We start from the raw sequence: 12,370 nt of genomic DNA, 5'->3' as shown, positions 1-12,370 counted from the left end.
AGGTATTGTTTTTGTGTTCCTCCTGCTATTCACCTTCACCTACAGCTTTCCCAATCCAAATTAGGCCTCCATGATAACACCCTTGCTCCCCTTCCTTCTTGCTGGCATGCTTGCTGCTGGGTACCCCAGGTCCCACTCTGCACAGGCAATTCCAGACTCCCAACAGGTCTCATGTCATGTCAGAAACAGCTGGCCTCTGCCCCTTGTATATGGAAGAGAAGAAATCTCTTCAACTAGTAGGTGGAATCTCTGACCAGCTGTCCCAGGACCATATACTGGCAGCAAAGTTGTGTACAAAAGAAAAAAAGACACCTTATTGTAACATCATCTTTCCGCTCTCTGCATGCTGCAGAATGTTACACACATAGGCTTGTTAAGGCTCTTCTGCATCACCTTTACAAGTGAGCTCAGTAAGTTTTATCGGTATGAAGAGCAGAGATATTGTTATTTTGTCTCTATTAGCAGGTAATTCTTTTTGATTTTCTTCCTATGGTCCTAGCACTAGAGTCTGTATCTTTTAAGAAAAATAAGGATTTTGTTAACCAAAAATACTTGGGGGGGGACACACTAAGGAGGCAAAATTTTGTGTCTGTTGAGCTTGGAAGCACTAGTTAGTTTAACAAAAGCACAAGCATTTTATGTATTTTTTTATGTGTTACCTATAATAACTATACTGTTTTCCTGCACTTGAAGAATGGTAGATTCTTAAAGTATCAAGGAAAGCTCCACCAATTATTTGATATGGGGAGGAAGATCACTTGAGTGGTTAGCATGTTCACTGAAGCCTTTTCCATCAGCAGCGCTGTTGTCTTCCTGATAGGTATTTTGTAAAAAAGAATGTTAGTTTTTCCTGTCTCACAACAGCCAAGCAGTAATTTTATATTAAACAAGTATTACCGCAGTTCGGGACCTTCATATCCAGCAAGGCTGTCCTCTTGTTGTTGTCATCTATGCAATACAAATCCTGAGCTTCCGTGTAAAACTTGGTCTCTTGAAATTTCTTGATCCACATAATTTCACAGGAACACTTGAATGGATTGTCCACCAATATCCTACAGCAAAAAAGACCCCAGCCATTTTAGAATGCAGAATGTGTCATGCATATAGAAAAAAATGGGGGGCAGGGGAACTCCCAAACACTCAGATGGGTTTAAGTTGAAGGATAGAATGCAACCTTATTAACCTCAGTGAAATGCAAGCTCTAAGTGGATAACAGTTTCCATGTAGAGGATGAAGCTATTTTTGCACCAAGAATCCAGACTACGATAGATCAGAGAGATCACACCACAGGCTCAACTGCTATCTCCAGTTCACTGGTGTAAATCTAGAGCACATGGAAAAGTGATCTTCCCATCAAGCTCCATTTTATTTCGTAAGAGTCAAGCAGAGATCAGAATTCCTCTTGTCTACACTTGACTCTCTGCTCAACTACCTCAGAAAGGTCATGCCAGAAATGGTTTACTGCTGCAAGGTGGTAAATTCTTCAGAGTCAAGAAGTCATGGATTATTGGCAAGCTCTAGCAAACTCTACAATCATAAGAAAGGATTTTACCTAACCTTGAAATTTCATCTGCTACAACACTCTAGAATCTCAACAGTAAAATCCTAGGTAATGTCATCAAGTAGCAGTAACTCAGAAAATGTCCCTGAAACAGAAACGTATTATCTAGGTGTACAGTATGGTGCAGGGAACTTAAGCCCCAGGTTATTAAAGTTACCAAACTCTGGTTTTAAAATTTAATAAAACTATGCAACAATGCGATGCAGTAATGCCCAAGTAAAATATGAGCAGAAAAATCCCAATATCTATGCAAGAAGTGACACAGGGCTATTTTTTTTTCTCATACAGGCAGAGATGAGATACAATAAAGCATTTGTAAGCAGCTCTTTAAGGCACCTCATTACAAAGACAACGACTGCTCTTAACAAAATTTCACAAGTATTTTCAATGTACAGGAACAGAGCTCAGGTTGCTCACAGGATCTAGGCTCATAAATGCCTTCTGAGGACATGAAGCATACAAGTCACGAAAAATTCAGCTTATCAAAGCTGTAACCTGTTCCCCCAAAAGCAATCTGCAGTTCCTGGAGGATTAACAGCTGCAGGGATCATTCTCGTGAGTCTCTGAAGGAGAAATATCATAGAATCATAAAATCATAGGGGTTGGAAGGGACCTCAAGAGATCATCAGGCCCAACCCCCCTGCCAAAGCAGCTCCCCAGCTCATATTGCACAGATAGGCTTCCAGATGGGTCTTGAACATCACCGGAGATGGAGACTCCACCACCTCCCTGGGCAGCCTGTCCCAGGGCTCTGTCACCCTCACTGTGAAAAAGTTCTTCCGCATGTTGGTGCGGAACTGAAAGCACTGAGCACTGAAAAGGGGTCAGCCATTTCCCCCTGCATCCCATACTTAAGATATTTATAAACATTAATAAAGTCCCCCCTTAGTCTTCTTTTCTCAAGGCTGAACAATCCCAGCTCACTCAGCCTTTCCTCACAGGGGAGATGCTCCAGGCCCTTAACCATCTTTGTAGCCCTCCTCTCGACTCTCTCCAGGAGATCCCTGTCTTTTCTATACCAGGGAGCCCAGAACTGGACACAATACTACAGGTGGGGCCTGACCAGGCCAGAGTAGAGGGGGAGGATCACCTCCTTCGACCTGCTGGCCACACTCCTCCTGATGCACCCCACGATCCCATTGGCTCTCTTAGCCACCAGGGCACACTGCTGGCTCATGGACAACCTGTCATCAACCAGGACCCCCAGGTCCTTCTCCACAGAGCTCTTCTCAAGCAGGTCATCCCCCAGCCTGTACTGATACAAGCAGTTACACCTTCCCAGGTGCAAGACTCTACACTTGCTTTTGTTGAACCTCATCTGGTTTCTCCCTGCCCAGCTCTCCAGCCTGTCCAGGTCTCGCTGGATGGCAGCGCAGTGTTCCTGCGTGTCAGCCACCCCTCCCCAGCTTTGTATCATCGGGTACTTGCTGAGGGTAGAAGCTATTCCCTCATCAAGGTCGTCAATGAAGACATTAAACAGGACTCAACCCAACACCTGGGGAACCACTCCAGTCAGATTCTGCTCCACTGATCACCACTCTCTGAGCTCGGTCCGACAGCCAATTCTCAACCCACCTCCCTGTCCACTCATCTATCCCATGCTCTCTCAGCTTTGCTATCAGCATGTCATGGGAGACAGTATCAAAGGCCTTGCTGAAATCAAGGTAGATGACATCCACTGCTCTCCCTCCATCTACCCAGCCGGTGATGACATCATAGAAGGCTATGAGATTGGTCGAGCACAATCTCCCCTCGGTGAAATCATGCTGACTACTCCTCTTGACCTTCTTCTCTTCCAATTTCTTGGAGATGGCATCCAGAACAAGCTGTTCCATCACCTTTCCAGGGACAGAAGTGAGGCTGACTGGCCTATAGTTGCTGGGATCCTCCTTGCCCTTTTTAAAGACTGGAGTGACATTGGCTATCCTCCAGTCTTCAGGCACTTCTCCTGTTGAATATGTATTCACAGAAGCCACATGCTGGACTACAATACCACCACAGCTTGGACAAGAACTACGTGTTCAAGACAGAGTACGAACATTAGGATCCCTTGGGTCAAAACCTACAACATGCATTTTCGAAACATAAAGATTTACTTCCAGTGTTCACTTCTATCTAAAACTCCCCTGTAAAAGAGAAACTCCCTTTGACTCATGCCTGAGCAGTCCTCTTCTTCCATGGTATTATTTGGTGTTCAACCCACCAAGGCAGTTAGGCCTGTCATAGGCAGGATGCTGGATAGAGGCATGCTGGCCCTTCACATACACTTGTGTGAAAGAAAGAATCTTACCTAGTAAAAGCAAATTACATGTCCTTATCTAGTTTGCTGTAATTTTACAGTTGCAGTTACAGTTTATTCTAAGAGAACGAGCCTTTTAAAGTAGTATCTCCTCCTCTACAATACCCAGTGAGTATCTCCTACCCTATCCTGAACTTTTCATCCCTTTCCACTACTCTATCTCCTCCTTTTGATTTTCCACCCATGTATTAGCCACTTACCAGCGGAATCATTCAACTGATGTTCATTCTGTAATTCTTTTTCCTCCCTTCAGGCTCTGCGTTTGCCCCACACACTTAGTTTGCTTCACTTCCCCCACATCTGTTTATCTCATTTTATCACAGTCCCTGTGTAACTTCAGTTCTTCTACCCCTACATTCTAAGTCTTTCCCAAGTCCACAACACTCTACCTCAGTTTTCCATCCTCTCTCTCTCTCAACTTGTCCCGCATCACACACTGTCTCCACACCTCAGCTACTACTCAATTTAACCTTCACACAGTCCACTTTTCCTATGTCTGTTTCATTCCCAGTACCCCTCCCCTGCTTCTACTACCAGGTCACTGAATGGCCGTTGTTTAATGCTGATGTTAACACAAATATATTCACTCCTAATTCGCATCAGCCAGCTGTTTTGCCTCTAAGCACTATTCCCCTGCCTCGTTAAATTTAATTTCCTTAATTCCCATCACATATTTGTATCATTTGATTCTCTCACTCTCTGTCCCAAACCCTTTTTTTTGCTTCTTTCTGGCCAGAAACATGCCTACTTCTTCAGAAAGAACAGCAACATTCATGTTTTTCTCCCTTCAAAATCTTTGTAAGCACTCACTCCACCCAAAGCCTAAAAGAAGCTGTTCACCTGAGATGGACAGATTCAGGAGTGGCCAGATTTATGCTCTGGGATAATAAGCCTGTTACTGGCACTGGACAAACTGAGAAACTGGAAACAGAGTGTGCTTCGAAATGGCAGTCGCTTCCTTTTTCTGCATGCTTCCTAAGCTAGAGCATACCCATTCTTACATTTCTGCAACCCAGGGAAAGGGCAAAGAGGGGACTCCGCCTCTTCGCTAACTACTCAGAAAAATGAGACCCATATCTATTTCTTTTGAGGTCATGACGACTACAAAACATACAAGCTCAGCCAAGTGCACACAAACAATGGCCTTTTTGGCAAGGACAGCACATGATGGAAGAGGGACTTCAGAACCAGCAGACCTATGCAAGGCATAGAGCAATTGTGAGTGCTCTGCAACTGCAACTAGTCTATCCATCAGAGAGCTCGGCGACCGCCAAGTTATGAAAGAAAATTCCAGTGAGCAATGATCCCTGGGCTGTAAAGAAAGTGATCATACCAACTTAATTACCAACAAAACATACCCAAGGGGCATAACCTCTTTTTCTGGCACTGGGATTTGTTCATTTCATTTCTCACAGGCTGAAGTTCACCAGAGGAGATTGAGTATTGCAAGGCTGGTGTTGTAATTCTTGGACTGGCATTTTGGACAACTTCTGACTCTGCTCTGAGCTCCATGGCAGCAATCTCCCTCTCCTCTGCAGCCCTAGCCCTCCCAAAACTCCTGCAGGCTCTCTGCAGTCCCACTTAAAAGCAAAGAATGCACAACACGACCAAAATTTTGGAATGTATACCAATACCGAAATTCTGCTTGAAGGAACAGAGGATAAAAATGTAATACTGAAGCAATCAACAAATATATGTTTACCAGAGCTTCATTACCAAATGATTATATAAAGCAAAATGCAACTCAAAGGATTTGAGAAAATAAAAATATTCTTCAATAGCCAGTCAGAAGCAAAGCTGCTGGGGGGGCCAATATAAGAATATGGGGGGGAGGCTTCATTTGAAGATCCACAGAAGGCTGTATTTTCACTAGCTTCAATATTTACCACAAACACCAGCAGTTTTGTGTGAAGTAATCTCACAATAAAGTATTTTAAAGCTGAAGGGAAGAGGCTATTTTGATCTCTACATTCTTTTAACAGATACTATTGACTTGGAATGAGTATCTCTCTTCATTTAAGTGTCCAGCATCGCTGCTTTCTTTGGATCAGAATTTCATCCCTAATCATTGATGGACCTGTACCTTGAACAGAACAAATTCTGAATTCTTGTTCAACCATTCCACCCAAAAATAAACTTCAAGAAATGACAACTTACAGATCAGACAAACCCAGATGGCGAAAAGGCTTCTTGGACAAACTTGAGAGCTTGTTTCTGGATAAATTGCTATGGGAAAAGAGAAAGATTGCATTAATTAGAACTGCTGCTTCTTACACTGAAAATACAGTGTGTGTCTCTTAAAAAACCACTACAAACTAAAACCAGCTCTAAAAAACCCTTATTCCTTTGACTTCAGTCACAAAGAAATGGTGCTCAGTCTTGTTTTATGGTTTGATGGATTTCAAGGGTTTGAATCCAATCTCCACCTAAAGTCAAATACATTCCAAATCAAACTCGGCAGGGATCAATATTTTCACTTTTAGCACTTCTATTCATTACAGAAAAGCAGTAGATTTAATTGTGTTTCAAAAGTACTTTGTAAAGTCCAGGTGTTAATTACATGCTCAATTTATTCATAAGTGAAATGGGTGTATCCCTTTCTTTGATGCTGCACCAAAATCTGTACTCACATAAGCCCTCCTCACATGCTAGTGCACATCCACATCACAGCCTTTTAGTTATTCTTTTCAAATTGCATATACATTATGCACCCACGTGGAAGATCAAAAGGAAAACTGTAAAATGCCTATATTGGGCTTTTTTATGTCAATTAAGCATTTATGGTTTCCAGTGGTAATTAAGTGAAAGGTCCTCTCCCATTATACAGAGCAAAGAAATATTCATCTGAATCAGAAATACTCCTCCCATCCCAGGCTTACAAAATCGCTTTCTCCACCCCAAAGCAAAATAATGCTGTTTTTCGACGGTCTTATCAGTCCACCAATTAAAGATAGTGAGAGCAGTAAGCTGTATAACTGCCAGCAGTGCAGTGCAAATCAGTGTTATGAGCCAAAATACCATGAGTTTTATGTGGTATTATAAAGGCGCCATAGGGGCTCCATAGTTAAAGTTGCACTGCGTCTAAAACCAGGGATTAAAGCTCTTCTTTTTTTTTTCCCCTCCCTGAGTAAGGAACACAGTGTTTACTTCCCAAACTTTCCATCCTCAGTCTCTGAGTACAAGATAATTTTCAAAGACATTACAAGCTGGATCTTCTGTAACTGCTTAGAATAGAACCTTTCAGAGATTTTATTTACTGTATTTTGTATCTCCCTGTTGATTCCTTCTGACAGACTGAAGTAAACAAATTGACTAGTCCTAACCTACTAGAACAAAACAGACAAGCTACTATTTCATTGGTTAGGTGAACTGGATTTCTCTATGGCAGATGGTGGAAACATCCCATGGACCCTGATCAGACATATCAAAATCAAAGTTTAAATTGCATGTAGGACAGAAGCAACGTTTAAGTAAAAACTTCTATTTTTTTTCCCTGACACATATAAGCCAAACATTGAGATGCTGAAAGAAACAAGCTGAAACCTCCGACAGACTCAGGCTTTTGTCCCCAGCACTGAGGCAATGTGAAGTACATCAAACCCCATCCCTCTTTCACCAGGAGAACCACTCCAGTTCTGACACTGGCAAGCAGCAGGTGGAGATGCCTCTGTACCAAACAAGGCCTGCACCTGCTTCTCTCTACCCACGCAGCCTCTAAATCCTACCTTTCCCAAAAGACAGATGCATAGAGTGGGCTTTACTTGCAGACAGTTGCCAACGTCACTCGCTACTCTAGGTCGTGTGATGCCCAGGTTAGACCTCCTGGTTTCCACACAGCAGGGGACCCCACTCTTACACATCAGGAGAACTCCCTAGCCGCCAAATGTTGGGTTCCTCAAGGAAATCTCAGCTCATCTGAAGCCATTTCACTTTGTGTGATGCCACCTGCCACCCACGAGCCAAGCTCAAGCTCTGACTCCAGACCAAGACAAATTTAAGGGGATTTGAAAACCTCATCTACCAACACCTAACCAGCAAAGTACCCCAATACAAATCTGAAACGTGGCCACAAACACCTTACGTAAGTGTATTTACTCACATAAATAGCCATCCTCTGAGATAGCATTTCTCTTTTTGTTTTTTCAAAATGCACCTTAAAAATAAAATTTTCAATATCTTAAAAACATAAGATGACTCTGGGCAAGGGTCTGCTCTCAGTAACCCAGCATGGGCATAACAGCCCACCTACTTAGCGGGCAGGACTGAAGTCCCATCTTTCCAAGACTGCCTCCTGGCTGGCTACATCATTACTTTGCTCAACTTGCTCATAGTCATCCAACTCACCCCATCTCTTTGTGAGGTGCCTGCTTCAGAGCTACAAACTCTGGCAGACAGCAGACTGCAAGAATTAGGTGCTGCCATAGCTGTGTCTTCCTGTCATTTAGCCTCAGGCCAGTCACTGCTTTTTGAGGATTACTGAAAATTTAGCCAAGAAAATAGCCCTTACTTGTTTATATATATGAGCCAGGCTTATTGCCCAAATGTCACCAGGTATTTTACTTTATGAACACTTCATGCAGAAATTAATGGCTCCACGTAAGCCAGTGAAAAAACTGAATGATAATTTAAGTAAACCTACCAGAAGCATCATTATTTCGTTTTTAACAACCCCAGTTTTGAAAAACCAAAAGCACCCTGATGGTTTTCATTGTATTTTCAGATTCTTACCAGTCATGCTTGATATGCACCAGGAAAAGGAGGTAAGAACAGTTAAGTAAAGTAACAAAAATTTCCTGTGCCTATATTCTTGACCACGGGTTGAGACATATAGTCGTTCCAAGACTGTAGCCTTTTCTCCCATGTAGTTTAGCACTTAAAGGTTTTTCAAGTTGACAAGTGTTTCAAAAGAATTTTTTCCAAAGTATTACAGATTTATCACCTTACATGATAATTTGACAGAAAATTTAACAGTATATACCTTTCTCATAAACTGAGCACTTTATATTGATTACAGAGAACCCCAACACAGTCTCTTTAATTCACATTAAGTGAAAAATTCACTACCAGGCTTATTATGGAGTAGTTAAGGATCGTGCCTCCACTTCCGTGGAAGGAGAATATAAATTAGCTCCCCAATTCAACTAAGTACAAAAAGATCATGGTGAGCAGCCCAAAGAAGATCCATCTGGGGTTCTAAAGCCTTTTATACTTTTTTTTTTTTAAAAAAAAGAAGTCTGGAGTACAGACCCTGGCTCCAAAGCTGTACCTAAGGAGGGGTACAGTCAAAAGCATGCCTATATTTTACATATGAATACCAAGCTCCCTTTAAACCTCCTACCCCTAATTCAGCTAAAGGCAAACCAGTGGCAATGAGGAGCTCAAAAGCAGCATGGGAAGCTGGATGAGCACTCACACACCTAGCAACACAGGCACAGCTACACTGCGCTCCCGGCAAAGAGACGCAAGAAGGAAGAGGAAGGAATAAAGGAACACGCCTAAGGAGAACTGGGGAGGGGGGAAGAGGTGAAGAAATAGGCATTTTGCTACTCTCAATCTCCCTCCACAGGCAACTGCCTGCTCTGCCCATGGCTGGAGCCAGTCCCGTCTGCAAGCAGGGGACAGAGTCTGCAGAAGCTCTCAAATGGTTTTATTCCGCGGCCTTACCTGAACCTAAACAGTGTAGAGATACAAACACATCTTAATACCTAGAGTTGTGTACATATACTATGCTCACAAACCCTATGATCCAGCGATGCAATCACACTCAGCAACAACAGGGGCTCTTCTTAACATTTTTGGAAACACGCGCTTCGTGCAAAATGTCTTCTTATGTTTTAAGGTACTGACTTTACACCACTCATGTGCATTACATGGGTACATTAAAATTACTGCTAGCAGCATATAAGCTTGTAAATTACAACACTACTGAATCAGGACTGTTTAGTAGCTTGTTAAACGTGACTGTTAACTAATTTAAGTCTACAGTCAATGAGAAAACCAGAATTAGATGAGCAAAGCTATTAACTATATTTAAGTAAGTAGTAACTGTTACAGCATTGCTTTTCCTGTTGTTTATGCTATTAGTCAAATCTTCTCATCATACATAACTCTAGAAAGACATCTTAGCTGCAGAAGTTTGGCCAAGAAAATATGGTACTGACAAAAAAGGGCTTAAGGAAATGTACATTAATAAGTTCCTTATAATCTGATATTCTTATGTGATTCATAAAATAAATACTATGCTCATATAATAAAGCTCTTTAACTACATCAAAGGATTTTTCATAGAAGAAAACTGCAATAGTATCTCTAGCAAAATTAAAGCTTATACAGTTATATCAGTCTTCAGAAAAGTGTTTGGAGTTTTTGTTTTCTTTACAGGGGAGTAATAAACTGTTTTTTCAAAATAAAATGCAAGGCTTCTCAAAGACCTGTACTTGGAGGCTACTCTTTCTATGCAAAATTACTTCAGCTCTTACTAGTTTTCACTGTCTCATCCACAACAGGGGCTGCACTTCATTCTCAGTGCAGCCAATAGGAGTTTTATTGCTGATGACAACAAGCAGTCATTCACTGGGGCTTCCAGAAATATTTTAGTGTGCATCAAGACTTCCCAGAGAAAACAAACAAATGCTTTTGGTTTTCTTATCAGCCTCGGCAAAAAATGACTCCCTACTTACTGCTTTGTCACGTGCACACAGAGCAGGTGGTGCCACTTAATATTTTCCATCTTATCTGGGCTTATCCTCTGACTACTAACATTACTAAATCCCCACCAAAAGAAAACACAGTATGAGACAGGATAAGCTCCTGGTTCATAAAGTAAGTATTCTGGATCAGGATTCCATGTACATCAACTGAACAGATGTTAGTCAGTCTAATTTGTTTGTAATAAGTGGTTTCATGAACTATCAATTGAATAAATCCTGCTTGCCCACAGATACATATTTCACGTTTGACTGCGTGCTCCTGCTGCAGCTCTTCCTGTGGCTGAAGTATTTTAAAGACAGCTTGTCCACATGGATTCTGTAGTGCCTAGCAGGTCATATATGCACAATGATACTTTTCCTTTAAGGGGGAACTCTTGATAAGGTCTCCCTGTTCTGTCCATTGTTAGAGACAAATGAACAAAGTACGTGATCTGTATTACCATTCCATGTTCTGTTCTTGTGATCCACCAGTTCTTTACCATATGTGTCCTGTGTTTTGCTAGTTCCTTACCGTATATATTTTATCTAGGGTTAGTTAATGACAGAAGACCATTTTAACTCTGTCGTGTTAAAAAATCTTATACGAAGGAAATGGTAAAAGACAGATATAAATTAACAATTAAATAAATTAACATGAGTTGGGCAGATTTGACTGAGAACGCAGATGCTACCCTTACTCACATGTACTGTAGGTTGACATTTTTCACAAATGCCTGACGTGATACAAATCTTAAGCCTGAATCCACCACAGTCCTGTGAAAAAACATAAAACTTGTTAGAATATTTCATTTAAAATGTAATGGAAAGCATAACGACAGCAATGGTTAAAATACGTGGCTGAAATCACAAGGCTGGACCACAAGACCTAAGACTGTCCTCCACAACACACAAACCTAGGCCTACACTCTGACAAGGTCTTGACAGGCTTCTGTAAAATAAAGAAAAAAATAGCTTTACAAAATATGTGTCCTGTATACTCACAGATTTTTAAGTCCAACATAAAATCCAACTTCATTGTCATTGATGCTTTCTAGTTTTTTCTGGTTTGCGATGTAACTGTTGAAAAAAGGACAGAGAAAAGTATGAAAGTGGATCCTTCCATTGCTTTGACTTTTCTGAGAAGAAGCACTGATGTCCGAAAGTTAGTATTGATTGCTGACCTACTGCAGTTAACACTGAGATCTAGTTAGAGCATCTGCCGAGCGGAAGTGCTCTTTAAAATATTCCCCATCATTTAAATGTTACTTTGTGGGACAGGACTGGAAGAGAAACAGTTGAGTCTATCATGCTGCCTTACAGTGTCACCGTTTTCCACAACACACTTCCCTACCTCAAGGATTTCACAACAGCAAAAGGGTCAGCTTTAGTGATGGCAGTGTAGCTACCCCTACTTAGGCTGACAAGGGATGGGACTGCCCAAGTCCTTTCTCTCACCTCCTTAATTTAATCGATTACTCCTTCAATTCATTTTCTCCCTGCTACAAAGGAGTTTTACTTCTATTTGTAAGGTGTTGCAACAAGGAAACTGAGGAAAGGGAGGCTGCATTTCATGATGTTACATACAGAAGTGGAACATAAGAGAAACTGTCAGAGCAGCACAAAGTTCATTCACATACCACGAGTATCTGCCTGAACTCCATAAGGATGTGGGCATACAAGCTGGTCCTTTTTATTATCACCATGTGAGATCTATGAATAACCAGTGACATCCCACAGACTGGAAATGAAATGTTTCACGGATAATGCATAGCATGATATATGTTACCTCTACTGCAGCAAGAAACCAAGTTTCACAGTGCAA

General features: G+C 41.6%; 1 protein-coding gene across 1 annotated transcript in view; it reads right to left on the bottom strand.

The window, feature by feature from the left end:
• The window catches only part of NTRK2 (neurotrophic receptor tyrosine kinase 2), a gene marked incomplete at both ends in the record, with an annotated part of 199,766 nt that overhangs the window by 170,764 nt on the left and 16,632 nt on the right, over positions 1–12,370 (bottom strand). Inside the window, 4 exons of the mRNA XM_084278353.1 lie at positions 898–1,052; positions 6,018–6,086; positions 11,251–11,322; positions 11,551–11,625. Coding sequence (XP_084134479.1) covers positions 898–1,052; positions 6,018–6,086; positions 11,251–11,322; positions 11,551–11,625 — 371 coding nt within the window. The remainder of the gene's footprint in view (positions 1–897; positions 1,053–6,017; positions 6,087–11,250; positions 11,323–11,550; positions 11,626–12,370) is intronic.

This window comes from Gallinula chloropus (assembly GCF_964237585.1).
Source record: "Gallinula chloropus genome assembly, chromosome: Z".
NCBI lineage: Eukaryota > Metazoa > Chordata > Aves > Gruiformes > Rallidae > Gallinula > Gallinula chloropus.
The sequence above is the reverse complement of the archived record's forward strand: the minus strand, read 5'-3'. Positions and strand labels throughout refer to the sequence as shown.